Source organism: Larus michahellis, chromosome 1 (assembly GCF_964199755.1).
Source record: "Larus michahellis chromosome 1, bLarMic1.1, whole genome shotgun sequence".
In the NCBI taxonomy this organism is placed as follows: domain Eukaryota; kingdom Metazoa; phylum Chordata; class Aves; order Charadriiformes; family Laridae; genus Larus; species Larus michahellis.
In genome coordinates this window covers 189162796-189190767 of record NC_133896.1, presented here as the reverse complement: position 1 = coordinate 189190767, position 27972 = coordinate 189162796, and the positions used below count along the sequence as shown (strand labels likewise).

At 39.4% G+C, this 27972-nt stretch overlaps 1 protein-coding gene across 1 annotated transcript; it reads right to left on the bottom strand.

Annotated features, from left to right (window-relative positions):
* Window positions 1-920: 920 nt before the first annotated feature.
* Window positions 921-27537, bottom strand: DNAJC15 (DnaJ heat shock protein family (Hsp40) member C15). The gene is made up of 6 exons (XM_074565045.1): window positions 26859-27537; window positions 19448-19499; window positions 17460-17533; window positions 10145-10221; window positions 5384-5454; window positions 921-1313 (listed from the first exon to the last, which is right to left on the bottom strand). Exons 1-6 carry the CDS (start codon window positions 26958-26960, stop codon window positions 1243-1245), a joined length of 447 nt encoding a protein of 148 aa, XP_074421146.1. The 5' UTR covers window positions 26961-27537; the 3' UTR covers window positions 921-1242.
* Window positions 27538-27972: the final 435 nt, after the last annotated feature.

Sequence of the window (27972 nt, the reverse complement as noted above, 5' to 3'; positions counted from 1 at the left end):
GCTAAATAACCTAGGAAATGGGATTGCTGTTTGTTGTACCTCAAATGATACGAGTCTGAATGGATACTAGAAAGTTTTTCAGTCTTGCAATGAATCCACTAGACTGTCTCATCTCATCATCCTCCTCTTAGGAGAGTTAATTCACCTGCAGCCAACTTACTGGTAGGAATTTGCAGCAGCCAAGTGCCCCAAATAGCATCTCTCAGCTGTTAATTAAAATGTGTTCCCTTTAAGGTCAGAGGTCCACGGCTTCAGTATTCCCCAAAGCCAGCACTACGTTGCTAAGGTGCTACATAAGGAGGTGCGTATGATACTTTGGGAAACGGAGCATAATGCAGAGATGTGGGAATTACTGGAGAACTAACCCAGTAAGTCCACCCAGAGCCATAAGCCTATAAAATCCACCTGAACTTCATGCCACGTGGACCTACCTTCTTCAGTTCCACTGCCATGAAAACCCCTGCACCACCCCAGCTGCTAGAGTAAGCGCACTCTGTGGCTTGAAGTAAAAGCACATCCAAAGAACTAACTGACAATTTCAGAGATCTTTTAATATGCAAAAGAACGAACCGAAGCCAAGGCTCTTCCTTCGTATCTCCAAGGCCCATGGATACAGCTAATGGAAACTGCAGTCTGTAGTGCTGTTAGTCATTTTGTTCCATCTCAAACCGCGCTCGTGAATAAGCACTACTATTTCACAAACGAACAGGTTCAAGTGTAACGTTATGTTGAAAACTTGCCGTACGGGGTCTGCCATACTCCCTGTGACTCAATACATTGTCCCAGGTTTTCTGGCAATGGTCAAGTCTTCATCAATGAAGAAGAAAGCCTATATTTAAGACTATTTTTTACATTTTAAAAAGCTCCAAAAGTTCACTGAAAGAGCAACGACTTCTGAAGAAAAAACACAGACAGTAGGAGAATATTTTCAAAGCTTGTAATGGATCATAGTTCAGTAAAAACACACTAAAATTAATACACAGAATCATAGAATATCTTGAGTTGGAAGGGACGCATAAGGATCATCCAGTCCAATGCCCTGCTCCTCACAGGAGCGTAACTGTATATAACTTTACATAACTGTAAAAGATTTCAGTTTGCTTTCAAATAATCTTAAACTCTTAATTATGACAATAAATAGAAACAATCAATGCGGTGTTAAGAAACTGTGCAGAGCAAGTAGATATGAAAGCTGCTGCACGATGTATCTGCTGAATCTCTTATGACCCAAGGCTTCGCCTTTCAGTTTTTGGCAGTGGATTCCAACAGGTCCTTTGCTTCATTTATTTTTGTTGCTAAGTAAGGTGATCCACCTGAGAAGAAGAAGGGGAAAGGAATACAATTTACACATCAGTATTAAGTACCAAAATACTTCACCTGCAGGATCCCCTGATTACTCACTTTTATTAGCTCCTCCTTCCTAAATAGATCCTTTTCCTACAACTGCTTAAAAAATTACATTGATATGAAGAAATGTAACCAAAACCGAAGTCATTGAAGAATAACGTTGAACAATTTGTCTCAGAGTGAAGAGACTGAAATCGCTTTGCATCAGTGCGATTTAGACTTGCAGTACAATATTGCTGCAAGCGTATGCAAGGTCAGTTGTCTTGAAAATTCATCCAAAGCTAATAGCTATTATTTCCACCCACCCCAAAAACTAAGAGGCAAAATTTTATAAATACTTTTGATAAAGAATCATTACGTGCGTGCACATGCACACACACCCCCCAAGCCTCTCCTGTGCTAGATGCCTGGAATTACCAGCCAGAAACTGTCACATTAAAGCTATTTAAACATGGTACGCCTTCTAACTTCTAGTCCTGAACACTGTCATTGCTTTACGCTCCATCTAACAATCTGATTACAGTTCAGCGGTCTTTTTGTGTTTGTTTTTTTTTACTCTCCCCTTGAGTGCCAACCATCTGCCTACAGTCACCAAAACCAACATTATAAGGTCTGTATCAGTAACTTGCCACTTACTGTAACACACCTATATTTTTTACATGAAAATACGACGCCAGCAGTACTGTACACTGAGTAGTCTTTTCCAAGGCATCTGTTCAATCATAATTTTTCATTCATCATTTCATTCATTTGACTCTATTCAGTTTATCAGAAAAGATAATGACAGAAGAATTACATAGAAGAACACATAGAACACACAGACACATATTGCAAAGCTTGCTTAAAGACTTCTTTAGGACCTTCCTGCAGGAATCCAAATCATTATGAAGTCATTTCATGGCGTAATAAAATAACTGGGAAAAGTAACGGAGTTCTCTTGTTCATGTTTAATATCTTTATCAATGATCTGGATGAAGGGATCGAATGCACCCTCAGTAAGTTCGCAGATGACACTAAACTAGGCGGGCGTGTTGATCTGCTTGAGGGTAGGTTGGCTCTGCAGAGGGATCTGGACAGGCTGGACCGATGGGCTGAGACCAATGGTATGAGGTTCAACAAGGCCAAGTGCCGGGTCTTGCACTTGGGTCACAACAACCTCATGCAGTGCTACAGGATTGGGGCAGAATGGCTTGAAAGCAGCTCGACAGAAAAGGACTTGGGAGTGTTGGTGGACAGCCGGCTGAATATGAGCCAGCAGTGTGCCCAGGTGGCCAAGAAGGCCAACAGCATCCTAGCCTGTATCAGGAATAGTGTGGTGAGCCGGACTAGGGAAGTGATCATCCCCCTGTACTCGGCACTGGTGAGGCCCCACCTCGAGTACTGCGTTCAGTTTTGGGCCCCTCGCTACAAGAGGGACATTGAGGTGTTGGAGCGTGTCCAGAGAAGGGCTACAAAGCTGGTGAGGGGTCTGGAGGACAAACCTTATGAAGAACGACTGAGGGAGCTGGGGTTGTTTAGCCTGGAAAAGAGGAGGCTGAGGGGAGACCTTATCACCCTCTACAACTACCTGAAAGGAGGTTGTAGAGAGATGGGGGCTGACCTCTTCTCCCTGGTGACAAGTGATAGGACGAGGGGAAACGGGTTCAAGTTACGTCAGGGGAGGTTTAGATTAGATATTAGGAGACATTTTTTCACTGAAAGGGTTATTAAACATTGGAATAGGCTGCCCAGGGAGGTGGTGGATTCACCATCTCTGGAGGTGTTTAAAAAAAGGGTAGATGGGGCACTGAGGGACATGGTTTAGAAGTGGCTCTTGTCAGGGTAGGCTAAAGGTTGGACTCGATGATCTTAAAGGTCCCTTCCAACCTCAACAATTCTATGATTCTATGTTTTGGTTTTGTTTGAACGTAGGCTTAACAGGTAAGACACATCAGAGGAAAGAGAGGCAGGGGAGGGTAAGGGTAGAGAACTGGCTACTGGAAAAATGATTTTTTTTTTTTTTCCTTTTTTTTAGACCAATTAGCTTTTTAGCCAGGAACAGGATTTACTACATTGAGTACTGCTTCTTTCAAAGAGTAGGCAAGAGGATCAAACAAACAGTAAAGACTAAAAACTGCAATAAACAATGCATCCCAAGTAATTTTTAAATATGCATTGATTTTCTACCTGTCTAGAGTGCAAGATCTTAAAGTAAATTAAAATCTGCTGGAAGTGTTTTCACTACATTTACATTTTTAAGTGCCATATTAATTTTGTAGCCCTCCAATGAGAGAAAATCCAATCTCATGATTGCCTAAGTGTTTGTTTATAATTAGGGCAAGTCCAAAAGGCTTCTCTCTTCCTCTTTTTCCGTGAGCAAACATTCTTTCATAAAATTAGTAACTGATAAAGTAACATACAACATATCAATACAAAAACACTTTAAAAGTGAACTGTAAAGGTTAATAAGCAACCATTTTAGTAGTGCTTACTGGGGATCTTGTTATGCAAACTTCTATGTATTTCTTATTTATTTATTTCTACTAATTCTCTCCTCAACATTTTGCATCTCAGATAACGTAGGTAACTTTTAAATCTGTAATTATCGCCTTTCTTCTATCAAGCCCAGCTGGTAAAATATTATTTTAAATTAACATTCTAATGTTGAGCATTATTTTTAAAACCACATCTGTGCTACCCACAGCCAGATGAAATCAAGATACATATATACACAAGCAAACAAGTCTCTCTGTGATGCCATGTGTTCAAAATTACTCCAGGCCTTAGCTCTGCAGCTTAAGACATTACACAAGATTTTTTTTTCTACGGCCATGCCAGAAGAGCTGCAGGGGCAGCACAGAGGCACAAATCCCTTCCAACTGGTGTTCCTACTGAGAAAATGCTCCATCTTAATAGCACACAGGAGGGCTCACTACATCCATTCAAACCTACACTGCGCCCAGCTGCAGGTGCATTACAGCTGTAAGAGCGGGTCGTTAAAATGTACGATCTTTACAACGGGAACTGCCTCTTTAGGTCTACTCAACATCCACACGGAGATTCATGGTTCTGGCTCACATCTCTAAGTACTGCTACAATAAACTCAGTTGTTCGTTATCAAAAAATTTTGACCTAATAGGTACTCTAGTGATTAAAAAGCCTCTGACCATCATAATGTATTAGAAATGCAGAAGAGAATTTCTTTTCTATGTCTGTACAGCTAAAAACATTACAAAAACTGTAAAAAATGGAAGTGTGAAATCGAATAAGCAGGACAACTTCAGAATTAAACTGAGGGGTGAAGGCAGCAGAGAAAAGCATCGACTAAACACTTCCCATGGCCAGTGGTCACAGTTATTTTTTCGTTTTCTTAAATTGGGGTGCTGGCAGGGAGCCCTGTAATTCTGTCAAAAAGATATAAAAACCCTCTGATTTCCCCTTTTGACTTCTGAAATACAGTGCAACTCTTCACCATCTGTTATTTTAAAGTAGAAACAGCAATGAACATATGGGCTTTCTTTCTCAACCAGCTGTAGTGTAGTTAAAGTTATAATAATAGCCTTTCTGTAAGATAAATTTACATTAAAATCCTGGCCAGTAAAGCAACAATGCCCAGCTTTACATTTTTTTCCAAGTGAATTCCGGGAAGTCTGAAATTCATCAATAAGGTGCTCAGTGACTGCAGAACATTTCCCCACAGAAAGTTACTTTCATACATGTGACTGGTCCGTCTCTGTTCAAAACAGGAATGTCGGTTTAATGTAAAAATGTTACAGTTCATTTTTTCTGATTTTTTAAAGTGTGGAATGCTGGTCCCTGAGCTCACAGTTTTAACTGAAGCAGCAGAAGTCTAGAAAACAACCTTAAAGAAAGATGGGTAGAACAGTGGTTCATAAAGTCTAGTTTATCTGAGAGAAGACACACAGAAGCCCAGGTCTATAAATAAACAACATACATTTGCACTCAGTGTGGTTATTTATACAATCAGTAAACTTAAAGGATTTCACTTAAGCCTCTTCCTTTCCAGCTTTGGTTAAGAAAAGTAAGCGTTATTTACCTTTATCAGGATGATTCAAAATCATGATTCTTCTATGGGCTGTTCTGATTTTGGCCTTGCCAGCAGATGGACTGCAAAAATAAATTGAAGTGCTTACCATAAATGCCACTGCGCTCAGGCTATAAATTAACAGTTTATACTGGCTTCAAAAATAATTAAAACTTGAGATTTTCACCATCTTGTGGACAAAACATAAAACTGCATCTCTGAGGAAGTAACAATAACAAAGGCATGTAAGACGCACTGAGAAGGGCATTTTTAAAAAGCCCATGTATTTGAGACATATAAATATCTTTCAGGGTTTTTTTTTTAAGGGCAGTATATCCATTCATTTAAAATAAACAATTCTGGAAAAAAAAAAAAAAGGTCAAAACCACCCAGCAGCTCTAGGGTGTATCTAGCTGGTTATTCTTGTCATTAAATGCAGAAAACACAATTTTTTCCTCCTAGAGAATAAGTATTTATAAGACCAGTGAGAAAACAAAACATATTTACTATTATCACATTTGTACTACGGTAAATATTTTTTGTAGCTGCTATAAGTAATTCTTCTTACTGCTGGGGCATGAAACCCCCCCGCTCCGTATTTGTTATTTTTGCAAAGCTGTACAATGCGTTACATTCAGGGACACGCTGATTTACAAGTGCTACATAATGTTGTTTCTTTCAATGACAGATACATAAAATACGCACTTGGCCTAAATTAAATATGTACCTTACCAGATAAATAACCACTTACGGATGCAGTATGCCAACACAGTAAGACTATCATATGCAAAAGGACAGTTTGAATGGTTTAGTTTTTCATAATTTGTTAGCAGGCAGAAATGAAGCAGTGTTTTCCACTTCAGGTGACTTCTTAATCAGTGATGATTCAATTAATTAATCTTTTTGTAGATACAGTTTGAATGCAAGGTATCAGCCTAACTACATTCCTGAGGTAAACAACCTCTAATTATTATTCTGTCACAGGGAAATTAGGGTATGTTGCAAAAATAGTTCACAGAGCTGCATAAGAAAAGAATGCTTCAATGGAACAGAAAGTAACACAGAAAGTAAGAATTAAACAGAGGGTGAAAGGCCTTGAACTGTATAAATACAAAAATGAGGCAATTTGTTATCAAACAGCTAAAAATAACAATCATCTATATTTTGATTTGTAAAGCTGTTGTTTAATAATAAGAAAGGAAAGCTGATATACCATGTTTAGAAACTCAGACAGCCAAAGCGTAACTGTGGAAAAGTTGCAGTTGCGTATTACAGAAAATCATACAGTTATGCTCCGAGAAGCAACTGTAAAAATGGTGGTTTACATCAAATTTGCTTAGTTTATGAGACATTGTTTATCCCACAGTCAGGCTGGTCTCTGAAGACTCGTAATCACTACCAAAAAAACCCTTAATGTCAAAATCACATTTTCGCTGAATTGGTACAGCCTCATGAGTTACAACATCACGCTGCCTTCTCACACCCCTGACTTTCCTCTGACTCAAGTCTATCGCTGTGGTGGGAACAGTCAATACGCTGGAGGTCAGGGCTGACATTTACGGGGACCTGGAGCGGCTGCAGGAACGGGCTGACGGGGACCCTTCATGAAATTCAACAAGGAGAGAGGCAGAGCCCAGCACCTGGGGAGGAAGAGCCCCTGGCAGTGCCACCAGCTTAGGACTGCGGGGCTGGGGAGCGGCTCTGCTGAAAGGCACCTGGGACACAGCAAGAACAAGAGCCAGCAGCGTGCCCTGGCAGCACAGAAGGACAACAGCCTCACGGGCTGCATGCATGGTCACTAGGTCAACAGAAGCAGCTATTCTTCCCTAGTCAGCCAACCACATCGAGATGCTGCATCCATTTTTGAGACCTCTGTACAGAAAGACATTGGCCAACCACAGCAGGTCCAACAAAGGCCACCGGGATGGTCTGGGGCTGCAGCAGGGGCCTCCCTTTGAGGAGAGGCCAAGGGAGCAGGGCTTGTTCAACCTGGAGAAGAGAGGGCTGCCAGGGGACCTCGCAACAGCCCCCTGGCATCTACAGCGGGGTCATAAAGAATATGGGTCTAGGCTCTTGCAGTCATGCATGGCGGGAGACTGAGAGAAAGAGGGCACAAATTGAAAAGGGAGGTGCAGGCTGGAGATAAGCCTTCTTCACCCCAAAGACAGTCCAGCAGTGACACAGGCTGCCCAGAGAGGATGTGCATTCTCCATCCTTGGGAGTCTTTCAAAACCCCCTGGATAAAGCCCTGAGCAACCTGCTCTGACCCCCGTAGGTGGTCCTGCTTTGAGCAGCAGGTAGGACTAGAGACCTCTTGCCATCCCTCCCAACTTCAGTGGTCTTACAATCATATAGCTGTGCAGTAGGCGATATTTAAAAATAAAATAAAATTTAAAAAAAAAAAAAAAAAACAAACAAAAAAAATCAAAATCAAAGCCACAACGATTAAACCTTAAATTCGTGTCCGTACACTTACACAATGTACTACATGGTTTTTTTTAATGTAATAGCCTAATTTTTTGTTAAGTCCTTTTTGTTTTAAGAATAATTATTTAATTATTTTTAACTAATGAACCGATATATATCATACATTAACAAATGAAAAAACATTTCCTATGGAAAGAAAAAAGTTTCATGAAGAAAACGGTACAATACAGAAAATTTTATTAATTTTTATCTAGAATTTTAACTTACGATTTTCAGACATTTTCTAAGTTCAGAAGTTCAGCGTTAGGGATATGATAGTTGTAAACCACTATACATAGGACAGCTTTATCTTGCTAGCATCTATTTTGTCTAATGTTTGGAAAACACTCCTAATATTTTCACTTCCCATGTTATCTCAGACATTCCTCCATCTCTCCCATCAGCAGTTCCTTCTACAGAGTACACAGTTGTTAATATTGCTATGTTTATACAGTATTTCAGTAATCAGTGCTGTTTCGTAACAACTAATGCAAGAACAATAAAACTTAGAAGTATTCAGCATTTTCAATACAGTACTTTGTAGCTTTGGATACCTTTTACATAATTTAAATACAAATAATGCACATGCATGTTTCTACCAAAACTCTTGCAATCTCACAAGATGGTTATTAAAGAATAACATCTGGAATGTGTAATGGGCCAATATATTTGAAATTTAAAAGCTACTGTTAAATGCTCACCTTTATCATGGCTTGCATTTATTATTTATACTGCCCATGCATACCCAGCGCTTGAAATAATGAAGAAAGTCTTTGCCTCAGAATTTAACATAACTTGGAAGTGATGACACAGAGGACAAGTGTCACAAAAATAAGATCAGGGCCTAGACAGATCCAGTTTGTGCGTTTGGGCATACACTGGTATTTTACATAACACTGTAAAACTCACTTGTTTTGGGTTTGGGTTTTTTTTGGTGGCACAGATATATATGTGTGTGTGTGTGTGTATACATATAAATACGGTAAGTAGAGAGTTAAAACTGCTCTAGAAAAGTGTGTTTAAACAATGTGAAAATTTCCTATAAAGATGTTAGCCATGCTTCTACACAATTAAAGGCTCAAACTTTCCTCAAATCTGATTAAGTCTTGATATTTGCAAGACTCACTCCAAACACAACAAGCAGTGTCACTGTTCCCAGTGCAGATTCAAGCTGTTAAAATTAAAATGTAAAAGGGACTGATTTCAGATGTGATGAAACTTCAGACATGTACATGAGCAGTGTTCAGGCTAAGCACTGCCACTGTAAACGTGCTTTAATAAGCTGCAGTGTGCTACTCTGGAATGTCACTGAATTTGCCCTTATAAAGTGAAAATGTTAATACATTATCAAACTTAAAGGCCAAAGGAAATATTTCTGAAAGCCATTCCTATAAATCTCTCCTTCAGTGTGCAAGCACGAAATATTTCAAATAAATGTAATGTTTTATTTTACCATTTCTTGAAAAGTGAATGCTAAATTTGCATAATTTCCATTATGTTAGAAGTAAACACAAATAGCACACCAAACAGGGTTTTAAGTCCCAGTTTTCACCTTGTGAAATAATTTCTTCTGGGGTTGATTAAAACCACCCTCCTTTTTTTTTTTTTTTTTTTGGTAACTTTAACATTCAGAACTGATCTAAATCATAAATAAGAAATACAGTACTTAGCTTCAGATCTGTTGCTCTCACCTGGAAAGCCCTCAAACTCACTGCCTGCTTTACAGAAAACACTAAAGGTGTGTGCTACCATTGGCCATCCAAATGTTTTTGAAAAATTGAATATTCAGCCTGGAAATTATTCTAATAGAATATACCTATTCTAAATGACAGGCCTCTCCCAAGTATTTTTGTTTGGAATATGCCGCAAATTTTAAATCCAAACAAATCAGAGTGGAGAAAGAAAAAAATAATATTACTGACTTATGGCAAAAATGAGCGAAATTGATTTGTTTTCCTCATTTATTAATATAATCTACACTAGTACTTCTATCAAGGGGTTTTTTGGAAGACCAGGCCATGTGATCGCACTAATTAGCACAGTACGTGCTATTCTGATTATTTCTAGAGCACCAATTCTCCACTGCAATATGTTACCATGCCTTCAAGCCAAACACAAGTTGCATGTTTTATTAGCATTTTACTGTTTGCTTTTTAGCTTAGGCAGAATATTAGAATGGTTTATAAGCCACTAGAAGTCTTTTAAAAAAAAGTTACAAGTTTGGCAACAGTATTCCACATTCTCGCAACGTGCATTTTTTTCAGCCAATACTTACCAAACAAAAACATACTAATGCAACACACCTACCTTACACCTAAAATAAGACTAGCTTCTCGCCTACTCATTTTCTGTTCAAATCCCCCTTTATAGTACAACGAAAGACTCTAGAAAGAAGAAAGGGATAACAAGCAATAATTAGTTTCATGCACAAGGTGCCAGGACCTAAATCGTATTTATATGACCTCATTCAGAGCATTACAATCATCTATAATTTATTTTGAAGACATGGAATGACTACAAACCAGATACTATGAAAGGACTTCCCCTGAGTGTTAACACATAACAAAAACCGACTTAAAAATAACTATCTGCGTTTTTACAATCTTCTACTGCTAATAAGAGATATTAATAGCTGCAACCATTAAAATCCTGCCTTCAGGCAAAAGAGTCCAGAATTAAAGTACATACTAGCACAGAGTGGTACAGCATCTGTACTGGGGAGAGCAGCGGAAGGAAAGGGGGAAACTTGTTTAGAACAGCTTTGGTAACACCACAATGGAAAATGGCAAAAGTCAAAATACTTCGGCATCCAAGGAATTAGGGACAATCACTCTGAAGTCCAGATATTTCTACAAACAGAGTGGGTAAAAACAACAATAAAAGGCCAGGAACAGATAAATGTAATATACTGATGAAGAAACTATATGTTTTTTCACATGAAGGAATGTTACTTCAAAAAAAATATATGAAGAGTTCTTTGAACCCTGAAAAATAAGCAAAAAGAAACAAACAAAAAAAAGGCTTAGCATAAAGCCACAACCTCTCTTTCAGGAAATCACTGAGCTGGAAAACACTGGAATGTAGCAGAGTATATGGGGATATCCTAACCAGCTTCTCCCTTTACATCCTTCCCTAGATGTGGATTACTGATGATGATTAAATACAGGATCTGAGGCTCATTTTTTTCAACTCATTAGCATGTGAGACTCTGGCCACTGTTCTAAGAAGGGGAGAAAAAGCACAAGTGGGAAAATAACATAATAAAGGAGATGGAGATGAGAGTAAATCATTACAATAATTAATTGTCATAGGGAATGGGTTAAAAGTGTATTTGTTAACCATAAATATATTTTAAATTTTTTAAAAAAAGAAAAGTTACTGAACCACCACTGATGGCTAGTAGTGATCTCCTCAATGTAAATATGTCTATAAGAAGAATTAAGGACTAGCCCATTGCTACACAAATAATTGTCTAAGCTGCACAAGTCCCAGACGCAGCAGATGTAGCTCCGAGACAAGCTGCCTTTGGGAACTGGCATACAGAAATCACTCAACAAGAGCAAAGTTTTCTTCCCTCAATGCAAAACCTATCAACTGGGGAAAAAAAAGCTTCTTTTGTTGTTATCAAAAGGAAGCCTGACCTGAGAGCTGAGATTATTTTTAAGTGTTCCTTTTACCCCCAAGTAAAAATGTGGCTGGCCCTTAATAAAACACTTTTCTCACTAAATATATCCATTCATATTCAGTGAGAATTTTGCCTTATGTTTACACAAACACCCTCTTACATAATTGCAAAAGCAGTAAAGCACTTAAAGGGCTCTACCTATGATATCTATGCAAAGCCTTTTATTAAGCTTAGGACTGACATTCACCCAAAAGCGTGGTTCACAGAATCACAAGATGGTAGGGGTTGGAAGGGACCTCTGGAGATCATCTGGTCCAACCCCCGCTGCCAGAGCAGGGTCACCTAGAGCAGGTTGCACAGGAACGCGTCCAGGCGGGTTTTGAATGTCTCCAGAGATGGAGACTCCACCCCCTCTCTGGGAAGCCTGTTCCAGTGCTCTGCCACCCTCAAAGTCAAGAAGTTCCTCCTCATGTTTAGATGGAACTTGCTATGTTCAAGTTTGTGCCTGTCACCTTTTGTCCTGTCACTGGGCAGCACTGAAAAAAGACCGCCCCCATCCTCCTGACACCCAATTGCTACCATGAAGTCACACACAACCACAGAGAAGACTTTTCGTTCTGCTGCTACAATCCAAAACGAATTTTATCTTTCCTCTTCCCACCCCAAACCGTACCTGGTAGTGTTACAGTCGTGGTTATTTTGTGTATAAAAGCTGAAGCAACTGTGGACATGTCATGCTTACAACACAAATCTGTTGAGGAACCGCTGCTGTAGCTACAGGGTAACACAAAGCAGGTCTGTAATGGTGCGTGTCAACATCAGAGGTTAGAGTATGTAACACTAAGGGAACACACAGGGCTCCTCCAGTCCTCCGAGAGGAAATTATGCTAATGATTTAATGGCTACTAGATAACACCCTTGAGGAGGCAGAACTGCACAGAAATTTGCAACGATGCCGAACAATTACTACATCCAGGAGAGAAAAGCAGACTTTAATGTCCTCTGAAAGATTTTCCAGAACTTCTCCCAGAGCAGCTTAGATGCAGATGGAGTCCTAAAAAGGTTAATTCTTCTCTGCCCTTCAACTCTGGCATACAACTGTAATACAGGAGGACACTGGTTCGCTATTCATGTAGAGAAGCACAATATTTGAATTCCCTGTAACACAGCTTGTCTCTGTTCTTGGTAGACTTCATTTAAAATACTATTTGAAATAAAAGAGGGAGGGATGGCTACAGACTTAAATTTAGAAGTACTTTTTCATGTTTTTAAAGCCTACTTCCTTGACACTGTTCTAACCTTGGGAAGCCTTAATTCGGTTCACTTCCAAGAGGAACGAAAAAAGAAATTCTGTTGTCTGTCTCCTTTGGCACAGAAACAAAGACAGTTTGTTGAATTGATCATCAAGAAAAAACATTTGCTTCTCAGAAATGAAGCATGTAGCAAGAATAATCAATTTTTAAATTAAAACCTTGATCCTAAACAGAATTTAAAGCAAAAGGAAATTAGACACAAAATCCACCTTCCCCATTGCTTAGAGTAAGGTGAAGAAACACTGAGTCCCCATTTTAGGAAAGATCTTGGCAAATTCCTAGTTCCCTAATGAAAGAACTTTTGCATGCTATTCAAATTAAAGCAATTTTTTTTCCCCTAGTTTTAAATTCTAAGTAATGGCTGCAATGAAATGGAACAATACTCAAGATATTTTTCTGTTATGAGAACTCCTCGATGAGCGGGCAGTTCTAGACACTTGATTATTTATTAGCTGTGGCTATTGCAAACAAATTCGTATTGGAAAAAACACCCAAATAAGATCTCCATTTCTCCGTACTATTTGGGGTGAAGGGAAGGGCTATCATTTAATTTACTTTATTTCCTTGCATGTTGTTACTATTTAGCAATTTATGTAAGCAAATTCTGCTTCCTGAACAAATACTGTTAATAGGTTTGGGGCGGGGAGAGAACAGAAGAAGGCCGGACTTGATCTGTAAATGTCTATTCACTCTCACAAATTTTCACAAATGCGGTCAGCTAAGAAAATCCAATCAATTTGGACCGTGATATCTTCAAGATACTTTTCCTGGCATAGCACAGGGAAAGCATAATCACCATTTCCATGCCAAGTAAGAGATATTCAAGACGCTGTAACTGAGACCATATATCATGTTCTATGAAGTAGTAAAGGCTATGTGTTGTTTCACCACAAATACAGTTCTCCACTGAAAAGGTAACGAACACTGGAAGAAACAAAATTACATACATACAATACTGGAAGAAAAAAAATACTCCAATAACAAACTACTTAGAAGCTGCGTTATAATATAACCTATAATTTGCTAAGATCAACTTTAACTTCCTTAACTTTAGTTAGAAGAAAAATTATAAAATGGACTGCAAATCGCATTATTCTCTGGAAGTTTTATTTTCAATGAAAGACAAGAGAGATGGTCGCTACCCTTACCTCTCAATTCAGAGCTCTCTGAGTTTGTGCAGAATCAAATCCAGCAAGGGAAACACAGTGCAAAAGTCTCTAATGAAGTGCTACAGAAAAGACCCTTTTCTTCTGGAACACAGAATTTTCTGGATTGTGGGATTTGTGTATTTTGACACTTCATTTCGCCTAGAATTGCTGTTTCTATCTTCATTATCTTCTATCTGTCTTTCAACCTTGAATATCATTGATTCAGTAAAGAAAGGTAATAAATGCTATTGAAATATTAACATTATATTAACATAATATGTATTATATAAAATATATATTGAAATAATATATATTGAAATATTAACATAATATTAAGAAAATATTATCATAATTAACAGCATTAAGGTCTGGCTGAGGAAGAAAAGCCAAATGCCTACTTAGGGCTACGCACCTTCTACTGGCAACAGACTCTTGTCACTACACAAAGAAACAAAACATCAGTAACAAAACTATGCGCAAACTAAAAAAGCGTTTCTCTGGAAACGAGCACTATGACTTGTCATAGAAGGGAAATTACAATGTTTCCTTCTACGCCTTTCTCCACTGAAAAAAAGACAGTAGAAAACTACAGGACTAAATTACAGTGGCATTTACACTTCACATTTAAGAATATATATTTAATTGTCATAAGTTAAGTTAAATGAGAGTTAAATAAAAGTAGAAATTCAGAGTAAAACACAGCACTCTTACTTGCCTTTACTTACTGTTTTTGACTAAAAGATGAGGCAGTTGTCGACAGTACATGTTATTTATTTAGGTAAGTAAACAGAAGGTGTCAAATACTCAAGATACAGCAAGGAGGCATTTTAAACAACTGTTTCATAATTGCTCAACTTGACCTTACCCAAGTCATTTATTAGAGGGCAGGAAGAAAGGATAAACAGCATCTGGATTACCTTGTGTGACTGCAACCAACATGAATTGTGATTTCTATTGCAAACAGGGGTGGTGAGGAGAAAAGTTGCAAATGCGGGGAGGAAGAGTAGGGGCTTACAGAGAGAACAAGCTAGCTTTTAAACAGGCAGCTGCTTCACAGTCTTTCAAAAAAAAGAAAAAAGGTGCTAAAGGACAGGGTTTGATTCTAGAAAGCTGGAGTAACCACTGAAAATTATAGAGGCCAAGTTAGGTGCCTCCAAGCAGCATTGGAAACCAGCAAAATAAAACTAAGCCTAGACACTAAACGTCACGTGAGATGCTTTTCCAGAAAGTACTAACTGCTTGATTTCCTTTGTCAGCATAGCTTAGGGGGCAATATTTGTAAACAAACTTGATGAAAATGCTAATCCACAGATTATACTCAGCAGCTTCAAATTCGCCAAACGAAATCAAGTAAAGTCTCTAAAATAAGAAGTTTTGACAGTAAGCACTTACACAGGATCTTTTTACCTAATGTTTTCTCTATTGTTTTAAAGAAAAATTATAAAAAGGAAATAATTGATTGTTAAGGGGAGAAGAAAAAAAACTTGGCAAAAAATACAATCCAAGAAAGTAATAGCTGTAGAGTAATAAAGAACAAATAATCTTGGCTAAGAATTATACAAGGGTCTTAAATTTGAAATGTGATCACAGAAGGAAAATGTTATCATTACCCTCACAAATGTAAAGCTGACCAATACACACAGTTAATGAGAAACCAGAAAGAGAGAGTTTTTACTCTCTTCAGCAGATCTCGTCTTACACTGAAAACCTGTACTTTTGAGTTCAGAAACAGAATAAGAAAAGAGAGATACAATACTGGAGATCCACATACAATTCTGGGCTGTAAGACAGGATGCAGAAGCAGAGGATACAGCTCCAGGGAATAGGAACATTAAGCATGCAGAAGCTCCTGGGTTGCTCTTTATGGCTGTTCATGAATTCTGCAGGACTCTGAAAGTCACTGTGGTAAAAATGAGATAGGCATGTAATGAGCTTGGCTCAGCTAATATACTAGTACTGAGCGGTACAGTTTCCTAGGAACTGACACCTCTCTATGCAGTATTATGTCATATTTCAATGTGTTAAAAAGAGTCAGTGCCTGCTTTCTTATGTGAACATGCCTGAATTTAGAATCTTCAGCCTGTATCGACAAATGGAAAGATGAAGAAATGCTGGAGTAAAACTGCTGGGGAGGAAGGGGTGAAAATTGAAGTTCTCCCTACTCTGAAGCCACATATCCTTACTGCTAGCAACTTCGAAGCAAGCCTGCAAGTCAGACTGTACCCACAGCATATGAAAGCAATTTAATTCGGAGTACCTAAAGTCCCCTCTGCTGTTTTGGCAGGCAACTTGAGAATCTCTCAAAAAATTACTTTGGAAAAAAAAAAAAAAAATGGTGTTGGTCTCACAACAGCAACGCAATAGAGGGAAAGAGGAAAAACTGATCCAGGAGCACCGTTTCTGGCTGACAGACATTGCAATTAACAATTGTGGACCAGCCCCGAGAGGACAGCCCATGTTTCAAACCCTTCCCTCCCCAGGAAGTTTGCATTGATCAAGCTGGCACCTACAGCACATGAAGATAAAGTACAGCTAGCAAATGAATTTGGACCCCAGCGTCTTGTCTATATACTTTACATGCAGTATACAGACAAGCTCCGTGTGTTGCAACTGGCCTCACATAAATAGATACAATGCTAATAATCACTTTTAAAAAAAAAGTTAATGTACTTTTCAGGAAATAAAAATCTGCAACAACTACTCGCTCAACACCCTCACCCATCAGCATGAAGAGGGGAACTGTATCCCTTCCACTGTGGATAAGTGTTCACAGACTATGAACTCTGAAAAACTGCACTGCCACGAGGAGACATCTACCTCATTGGGAATTATTTTAATCAACCAGGAATGGAACATATTTATTTATTTACCAGAGGACAGTGTAGCCGCTGAAGCAAAAAGTAAATGGTCTCAAATATTCCCTACGTATACTCCTCTCACAACACTGTATCTCTTGACTTTTTACCTCATTATTGTATTTTTAAATATGTAGGGCAAAACAAAGAACAAAAACCTGGCTACAAGTTCAAATTAGCCAGAGAAGAAAAAAAAAAGACAACGCACATGTGAAAAAGAAAACAAGCTCCCCTATCTCTATGGCAACCTTTCCCAGAAGTTTATCAATTTGTCTTCTTGATTTTTAGCACTGTATCTGAAAGAAAAATGACTAAATTCTTTCATTTTTAGCTTCTTGAAATGAAACTGCATGTCACCACTTTGTAATCTCTAGGAATTAGCTATTTTCTCACAGCGCACTTCAACAATTTATCATACACTTACTAGCAAAAAGTTCTAGAACATGGAACATCACCAGGCAAATCAGAACTGTTTATCAAACTCACAAACATATTTTGGCATAGCTTCATCTACAGTGATTTAAAATATACTAGACAATACACCAGACATACTTAGAAAAGAATATCCTGGGACAAAAATAATCTTACTGGCACTTACCGTATTTAACATAAAATGTCTCCTTTCTAAATACTTGAAAATACAAAATCATAAATTTGGCATAAAATAACCTCTAAACTTACAGAAGTTGAAATCCTCTTTGCTGTCTCTGTAATTGCCTGCTCCAACGGTTTCCAAAGGTGGAAAGCATAACGACCTGAAAAAGATCGAAGTTAAATGAAACTATAACCAACATTCACTACCAGGAAAAAAAAAAAAAAAAAGTCTCCAAGTTATGTTCATCAGCTTACATCAGAAATAATTCTGGTTAAAAATTAAAAAATAATAATAAAAAAAATCCTTCCTTATTAATCTTTTGTCTCATTTATTTGCTGTACGGTACTGCTGCACTTTACTGCTTTTCAAGATGTTCCCTCAACAGACGTTTTTGGATTCTGCCCAGCCAAAGTCCCACAGTAAACTTGCTATGGTTTACATCTTTGTGCTATTGGGGGAGAAAGGAGGAGAACTGAATATACTTCATCTAAAAACCCGATCATGGACTGCAAAGATCCATTGTGTTTGCTCACAAAATAAATAGATTTAAATGCATTTCAATATGATAAATGAAGATATCTGCCTTGTGAACTTTAAGAAAAAGGGCAGTATGGAACATTAGCTTCGGATATAAATTATTTATAAAATACTGTTCAAAGGTTATGTCTTCAAAAAAAGAAATCTATGTACTGCATGTTTCTTGCTGTGATGTTGTATGCTTAATCACATATTTTGTAAGTACTGCATTTTTTATTTTGTTACAAAAAGAGGACCTTCTGGGACTCAGAGCCATTCAACTCCCCACCGGCAGTGAATGTCTATAGCAAGGAAAGGCTAGAAGGAACTCTATTAGACTGCGTTCTTAGAAGCACAAAGTAGGTCTATCAACTTCAGAATCAAGATTCGTGCCATGCTACTGGAGGATCTTCCCTGTAACTCCCCTCTCCCCAATTATTGTTTTGATTAATTATTCATCAGCAATGTAACTTACTACTATACACAATGGAAAAACGTTTTATAAAATGTGGCTCTGCTTCATTCAAATAGCATCTCACTTTCATTCTTAAAATACGCAGTGTGTTCATAGGTTATTTTAGTCATCTAAGCCTGTGCCTATGTTAACTCAGAAGTTAAAACCACCGTTAGCATCACTGCTGAAATGCTGTGATGTACTAATATATTACCTTGTCTTCTTCTTAATGCTTTCTGTTATCACTTCTTTGCTAGCTGTCATTAATTCTTCAGCTCAACAGCAGAAGAAATTCTAAGACCATCCCTCTTCCCCTTATATACAAACACATAGATAAACCAACTGCTTAATAGGTGTACACCAAGGATCTTGTCTTTTCTTCCCCTAATCAAAAAAACGACGCAGCTGTACCCATCAAACACCTGCTGAAGTTTAGTGCAACTTGTTTGTCTATTGTATCTGTCCTCGGTGTGTGCATTTGCACATAGCTGACTATGGTTGCTTTTATACACTGAAAATGATAGAAATCGATTTGTTTATTTCAAAACCAGAATAGACCACCATTATCTAGTCTGAGTAACCCAGAGTGTAAACCGTGTTAAGCTCATGCCCTGTGTTCAGACTAGAACCTATTTTTCAGAAGAACATACAGTCTAGATGCAAAGAGTTCTGGCAACAAACAACATACTATGGGAACAGTTTAATACGATAAATCACTGTAGCCACTAACACCTTCTGTTTTTCTCTAGTTGAATTTGTCAAGCACTACCTTCACATCACAAGATTCTGTTGCACTCTTCTGCACTAAAGAGCCTCTACCTTGTAATATAATACTTAAATAAACTTTTCACATTACATTTTGTAGACAAAAACCAGACTGAACCTTTTGCTGCCGCCCATAAAACTAGTTTCTCCAGCTGTGACTTTTCAAAAAGAATTTTGGAAAATGCATCAAGGATTTTGAAGGGACAGGAACTACAACTAGACACAATTCTCCATAGCACTCTCAAGCACCTTTCCACTATTTAAGTTCATAACATCTCCATTAACCCTTCTGGAAACAGCAGCTGACATGTGGCACACTCAGCTGGTAATTTAGCTTACCTGCAAATGCAACGGTCGCAACACCAAGTCCAAGTGCTATCATAGTTCTGGCCTAGAGCAGAAAAACAGGAATCAGAATAACGTGCAAATTCTAATTTGAAATTATGCACTTTTTTTGTTTGAACAGCGAGTATTTCTCATGTCTGACTTGGACATTTCATGTATAATTTATATGAAGGAAAAAAAAGAAAGTTCTGTATTCCACCAGCTATGTTAGATTTTATAGTTCAGTCCTACTAACCCGTGCCAATGTATCAGGTTTAACTTGGAATTATCCATTAGTAAATCAGTGAACAAACACTGACAAAGCAGCTCTTGGTATCTAATGACAAAAACACAAGGCAGACAACTATTCAGGAGTACCCAAAATTATTTGTGCAGGCTAGTTCAACACAGTCTGAAATTATGCTTGTCATAACAGAAAGTATCAGTTTATTACCAAAACAGGAAGAGCTAAAAAAAGAAAGAAAAAAAAATAAGAGAAGACATTGATATTGCTTTGTGAAGTCCTTCACCGGGAATCTCATCATGACATTGCTTGAAAATGGTATTGCAATATTAACTTGAACACCATACTTAGGCTCACTCAACTAAGACAGACCCCTGATCCCAGCTAACTCCTGGCACTCCTTCAAAAGAGTCATCCCCATCCCACAGCTCACAGCTGGGGAACAACCCCAACTCTCTCAGTCTGTCTTCATGCCAGCCCTCTGATCATCTTTGTGGCCCTACTTTGGACCCGTTCCAACAGGTCCGTGTCCTTCTTATCTTGGGGACTCCAGAGCTGGATGCAGTACTCCAGGTGGGGTCTCATGAGAGTGGAGTAGAGGGGGAGAATCACCCCTCTTGACCTGCTGGCCATGCTTTTGATAAAGACATAAAGCCCACTAACCTGTTTTCATTATTTAGTGTCAATTCCTGGTTAGACTCTATCTGACAATACAGATAGTTGTAAACCTACAGACTTCTGACAGATTTCAGGCCGTGTTCGTTATTGGCTAAAATTCATTTTAAGTCTAACCGGCTCTTGGATCCAAACGCACAAAAACACTTGAACATCCTATTTAGACAACACTAAGTCCTACCTTTTGCTAAATCAAACCCCCCAAATTAGGTGTGTGTATTTTCCTACCCCATGCTTGAAGAAAGTCAGGCATCTCAAGGACAGTTAGAAATATCTCCATGTTGAACAAGAAGCTGCTGAAAGATACGTAGTAAACCTTGAAGAAGGGACTGATTTCTCACACGTTTCCAGAATTCAGGAAGGGTAATGAGGATTGCAAGCATTGGGGGCATATCTCCAAAAAGCCTACATGTAATCTTTGAAACAAATGAAATAAAGTAATCTGCAGCTCTACTTGTCTTATCATGTGATAGTTCCAATAATGCCTTGAACTTTCCCCCAGGCAACATTGAGAAATCAGATCAGGCCTGTTTAGCTTGAATTCAAAACGTAACTACAGTGAAAATGCTTTTATCACCAGACTGAGTCTTCTATATATGACAGACTTTGCGTTTATCCAATAACTGGTTAATACATGTTTTACCAACAAGCCTGACAGCAGGGCTTAAAGCCCAAATTTCAATGCGAGTGCCCTAATAACTGTATTTGGAGCCAAGTTGCCTTTGCTACCAAGATCCCTGGGGCTAAAGTTCTCTGTCTTTGGTTGCATCCAATCTCCTCGAGACAGAGAGGGAGTAGGTGAGGAGTTGGAAAATACTGGTTTTAAAGTCTTCTAGAGCCGGCTTTGTCGAGGCTACAACGCAGGTCGATGACTTTCACAGCAAACGGGCTGCTGCAGAAGACATAGGCATTGCCATGATGCCCAGGGGCTCCTATGGCTTTGGCTCTGAAGGCAAGCGGCTGTGATTGCTATACGTACTATTGAGCTCAGCACAAAAAAGTGGTTGCCCACTCTGAGCTCACCTAGGAGAAGCTGTATTCCTCTGTATCTAGCTTCCAAACTGTACGTATTTTAATTAAGTACTTACTTCCCACCTGCTGGGATGGGGCTATTTCCAACTATTTGCATAACATTAATACTGCAGTTGCCTCGAGGTTTCTAGTAGGAAAAAAGATACTCGCTAAACCTACTGAAAGTGGAGCTCCAGAGTTAAGACTGGGCCTTAAAAATCTGCCCCTCTATCCCATTTTAGTATTCTAACTCTTCCATCTCGGTCTAGTCTTCAGTCTCGATATTAGCATTCATTTCTGAACGTAAAAATAATGTAGTGGTTTTATGTCTGTTGTTCCTTTCAGTTCCACAAGATTTCCCTTCATCTTTAGACCATGAAAAAACGTAAGTATGTTACCTTAAATGGTAGAGAACATAAAATAGACAAGCATACTTTTCACCTCCTCACTAAACTGAAACTGCATTTCTTCTCACAAATTGGTTTTCCCAAGCTCTCAATTCATTCTAAAAAGTTCTTCTAATTCCTCTGTTTAGACACCAACCAGAAACACCCACAACATTTCTGAAAATATCACAACACTACAATTCCATATTATTCTGTTCTGTGGTTTGCGACCATGGATTTATATTCAATAGAGATGCTCCTTGACTTATTCAGAGCGACGGCGAGAATCTTTTTACTAAGTGGTTACAGTCAATTAAGAGCTCAACAATGTGTGAAATAGATCACACTGGCAAAAAAATAATATTTATTAGCTTGTGCTTGTCAAAATTAAGTTATACTTGCTTTGCCACCAAAAAGGTGGTTTAAATCAGCAGTTCACAACAAGGTATACAGGTTACAACAAAGCATTAGCACCAGACACCTCATCCCAGGTAAGGCCAAACACAAAGACCAGGCTAATAAATAATACCTGGACTCTGTCAGTTCAGTGCAGAAATAGCTTAAGCGTTTTTTGCACAGTAGTGCCCTGAGGGCCTTTGATAGAGTCAGCCATGTCCACTGGGACACATTATTTCAATCTCAGTGGAAAGTGCTGCCTGGAAAAAAGCAGGTAAAAAAGCAGCACGGCAGCAGCTCTAGAATAGGAGCAGTACGCAGGATAAACAGGAATATAAAGACAAGCGATGGGAAGCCCAAGCCAGAGAGGCATGAGAGATTGTACGCATTTCAAAGTGACGTACACTACCAGAAAAGCTGAGAAATATTAGTTCACATTAGCTCACCTTATTTGCATTATTGGCAGGTTAAAAAAGAGTCACCTGTTACTTGTTAGCCAAGAAACGGTAACTTGTCATGCACCTTAAATGTTTAGTATGGTGTGAATATATCCTAACTATACACATGCAATAAAAACTGAATTTGAATCAATGTAAGAAAGATTGCATGGGTTGTCTGGTACTCACATAGCCCTGCTCATAAAATTAGTGGCAACTTCAAGCACTAACCAGTAAGTCTTTTAAGTCCAGCTTGACTCAATTTTCTTTTCCATGCTCACTTAACTCAGTTGATTATTTAGAAGAGTAAGTCAAGGTTAGTCCGGTGCTTTGAAATGTGGAGTATAAAGTGCAAAGATTTAATTAAATGAACTCCTTTCATGTCAGTATTAAATGAAAGCAACTCACTATCACTGAAGAAGGGATCAGTTCATTTATGGCACGCTAATACAACTACCACCACGAACATTTTTGGCTCCCATTGCTTGAAAATGCATTTTATTTCAGACTCGAAAAGACTAAAAAAAAATAAATAAATACTTACTGACTTCCAATTATGACAGACTTGATCTTTCCCCCTCCTCCAAAAAAATGCCATTAAGAAATTTCTAAGGTGTAGGTTTTAAATGAAAGCATTCTACTAAGAGCCAAGAGGGAAAAATCAAGAAACAAAATATTAAAAAGTAACATCTGTCCCCTTCTTTATTCAATGAATCAGCTCCCAAAGGTTAGTCATCAACCCTATGCTATTCTGCTGGTCTCAGTATTTTAATTTCATTATGTAGTTCAGTTTTCAGTACCAAACCCTCTTAAATATAGAAAACAATGAAACAAAGTTTTGTTAAATCTGCAAAACCTGATTTTTAAAAAAAAATTCTTTTCAGAAACGTGTATAAGAAAACACACACATTAGAATGGCAACTGCAAGATCTGACTTACCGAAGTGTCTGGTAAACAAGAGGGTAAAACATATTAATTAACATGCAGTATGTTTAAAAGTATACATCGTATACTGTTAACATACAGAGATCTGTGGCCTAATCCTTTAATATGTAATTTTCCAGTAGCCTTAATTTTTTAGCAGAAGAAACAGGGAAGAATGAGATATTCTTTCTGCAAATTGTTAATCCCCAGTCTCTGCCAACTTACTTATACTAAAAAAAATAATATATAACGACTCCTGTAATTCCTAGCATTGCACCTTCTCCTTCTATGAAATAGAAAAAAAGTTAAACTTATAAATATAAAAAGAATTACAAATGTACAATTTGAAAATTTCAGCACACCACTATTACATCTGACTACAGGCTACAAGAACCACCTGTACTAATGTTAAAACATACCTGCTTGCATAGGATTTCTATTGTATACACCAGTTCTTTCAACACAATCAGTGAAAATACCTTTCTTGGTCAAACGGAGAATATTTTGCTCTTCTCTCAACTATCTTTCAGGCAGATAGCAAGAGCTCTACTGTCTTTTGCCTCAGAAAGCTACAGTGTAATGGAATAAAAAGCACAGAGGAAATAATCATTTGTTCTGATGGGTTGGATAGTATTTTGTTATTAGTCCATGCTTAATCATGGATCAGTAAAATAGGAAGTATATACTTATATTGAAATAAGTACACAAGTGTAAATTGCTTGCTTCGCTAAAAACTTTGTTTTAGGAAGGTTTGGTTTGTTGCTTTTTTAAGTGCTGTATGCCGCTAAGAAGTAGGCTACACAAGTGTATTAACCAAATGTACAAAAATATTTCTGAAATGACTTTTTCCCTTAAATAAAAATTCTTGACCTGAAATAAATAATTGGTATAGAAGCCAGAATAAGGCTTCTGTTCCTCAAAAGAGTAGGTACTACAGCTTATTGGAAGACTGTTTCAGAGCAAACCACTAATTAACTCTATATGGAGCCAGACACATTTTGAAGTGGGACGATATTACAGACTATCTACAACAGATTTGATTTCATAATCTAATGTTTTCCTTCCAGTCTTACCTTCCTATGAAATGTAATTTATTTTCCAATAGTGAATTAAAAGTGATTTCAGCTAGATGCTGTTCTCCATGCGCACACAATTCTCATGTAAATTTGTGTCATTTATTTTACAGCAATTTTTTTGGTTTATATATAAAACTATGCCTAAAGTTTCTGACAGTTTTTCATAGGAAATGGTACCTGAGCAACAAATTCACTAATATAAGGTGCTACCATAAGGCATTCAAATCAAACTTCTTGAGTATGTATTAATTAACAAGGCCTCTTGAGGTAACTTTGAGAACAGACTGTTGAAGCTTCTACTGTTGTTCTTCTGTTGCTCCAAACTTCAAATGCTTGTGTAAAACAACTGCAAGAGTAAAAGTGACCAAGATCAAGTGACTACAGCTAACATCCAAGACATCTCACAACCAAGATTCAAGGTAGGATATTGAACAGAGCTATTTCAGTCCTGAGAGATGGATGCTGCTGTTAGACTTCACTTCTCCTACTACTCTTTCCTTCCACTGTGGCAAGAAGGCCTCATTAACCCCATACAACGTCAGAGGAACAGATATACAGCACTACAATTGATCTTGTCATTTCTCTCTAGCAAAATTTTAGAATTTGATTACATGCAACCTGACCTCCTTCTGAATTCCTTAGCCAGGAATCCAATAAGCGTGGGTACTGTCCATTTCTCTGTGTAATACCATCTAGAGAAACTCTGCAATACCTTCTACTGCCAACTATATGCTAACAGTTTACAATGTATATATGCCTGAGAAGCACTGCATTCTCCACTGAAAGGCCTGGCTAAAGAATAAATTTCCATAGAAAATTGCAGCAATCCAGAATCTAGTCCTCTAAAAACCTACCACAGTCTCTGGACCTTAGTAAGAACCTGACAAAACAACTCACACCAACAAAGCAAGCCATACTAACACCAGATACAATTTTTATCCCAGATAGGTAAGAAGACTCAAAGACTCCACAAAATTCACAAGGAATTCCCCTGCTGGCATTCTATGGGAAGAATACACGGATGTGACAATAATGAGTGTCAGAGTAAACTTCCTAAGATTGCACCGCTTGCTGTTAAATACACAGAAAGACTCTCACGGGGGGGAAGTCCTAGACTGTAATAACAATGAATAAGTAACTTATAAAACTACAATTTCAAAAATTGTATTTTTTTAAGAAAGAAAAAGAAATATTGTGGAGGCAGCAGCATGCACACAATTAAGTACAGCAAATACATATTTAAACACTAATTTAAAACTGTGAAATCTTCACCATCCAGTGCTTTAAGCAGTGATCCATGTATTTTTCCCAAGTTTCTTCCAAAGAGAACCCACTGTCCCATGAACTAGTCCCACGAAAAGTGAGCAGAATGAAGAAGTGGGATGAAGTTCCAGTACTCTTCCCACTAGAGCATGATGAGGCATTAGAAACCTTGGAGGCATTTTGCCCCTGCTCCAGGCCCATCCAGCCTCTCCCACGTGATGAACTGTCAGGTGAGAATTAGTCTTCTGAAACAGAGCTCTACAAAGGCACTGATGCTCAAGCCCACGGTAATAAAACTCGCACAGTATGTGGAAATTTCACAGGTATCATCTCTTTGCGGTGGATGAATGAAATTTTAAGCTTTGCCTGCTCACGACTCAGGGAGTTGGGATTGTTCAGCCTGGAGAAGAGAAGGCTCCCAGAAGACCTTATAGTGGCCTTCCAGTACCTAAAGGGGGCCTACAGGAAAGATGGGGAGGGACTCTTTATCAGGGAGTGTAGTGATAGGATGCGGGATAATGGTTTTAAACTGAAAGAGGGGAGATTTAGATATCAGAAAGAAATTCTTGACTGTGAGGGTGGTGAGGCACTGGAACAGGATGCCCAGAGAAGTTGTGGACGCCCCATCCCTGGAAGTGTTCAAGGCCAGGCTGGACGCGGCTTTGAGCAACTTCGTGTAGTGGGAGGTGCCCCTGCCCATGGCAGGGGGTTGGAAATAGATGGTCTTTAAGGTCCCTTCCAACCCAAACCATTCTCTATGACTGCGAAGGCCGAGGCAGCCCAGCGCTTCAGGCAGGGCCCGAAACGCTCCCGTGTACCCCCCTGCAGCTTCGCCAGGGCCAGGCAGGCCCTGAGGCGGGGGGACACACAAGCCTTCTCCCCCCGAGCACCACCGCCCCGACCTCCCTGCCCACCCCCGGGGGGAGACGGAGAATGCCTGCCCCCCGCCCCCAGTCCCGACCCCCGACCCGCTGCCCACACGCGTTACCCCGCGGGGGCGTGAAAGCCGCTCACCAGCCCTCGGTCCAGCTCGGCTTGGCCCTTGCCGGCGCCCGCAGGGACCCTGGCGTACTCGGCATAGCGCAGGCCCTCGGAGGACGCCGCCGCTCCTTCCATGATGGAGGGAGGGGAAGAGGAAAGCGCTACGGGTCGGCCGGAGCGACAAAACAGTTGGAAGGACGGGCTCTGTCGCGCCTCCCTTCGCCGGTCCTCCGTGAGGCGGGAGGAGGCGGGGACGGCCCCGGCCCCGGCGCCGTGGGCGGCCGGGACCTGCTAGCGACGGGGCTCGGCCCTCACCTCCTCCTATCGCCCCATGGCCGGCCTTCGCCCTCACCTCCTACCGCCCCATGGCCGCCCTCGCTCACAGCTTTGGAGGACCCCGGCTTTGCCGCCGAAGTCTCCCCCTCCTCGGTAGCTCTGAGGGAGGGCGGCCGGGCGGGAGGCTCATGGCGCCATGACGGCGGGGAAGGAGGCAGTCACTGAGGGGTGCCCTCCCCAGCCCGCCACCGGCTCAGCGCCGGGTGGTTGTCCCCAGATGAAGGGACAACACCGGTTCTTCACCCGGTGTGGGAGAGCCGATCGACGCACCGAGTCGAGATATTTGTTTTTATTTCAGTTCTGCAGAGTGAGGTGCCGGGCATTTAACAACGGCCTGCACCCCTCACGCTTCAGATCGCCCAATATTTATAACGATAAAATACAGGTCAGTCATGATTCATTTACCACTCCTAACTATATATATATGCATCTAAGCTCATGCTTAAAACATTTAGGGAGGTTACCTGATTAGAATGCTCATTATTCACAAAGGGATGTGTGTTTTATCACTGTAATTATGCACAGTTAATTTGGGATGTACTCTTGGCTTGACTTTGGTCCAGAAGTTCTATTTTTGCTATCTTAATGTCTAAGTCAAGAACTGCAAAAGAACACATAAAGCACGTTTTTTTCATTTCACACCCTATCAAGATTAGGTACCTTCTATGATGCCTCAACCATGTCCCAGCCTAAACTTCTCGCTAAACTTTTATTTTTTAGACAAAGAGAGGCTGAGGACTGGTGTTTCCTCTGTTTATCCTGAGTGGTTTGAGGAGCAGGGAGGCTGGAGGTGTCTGCTTGTTCTAAATCC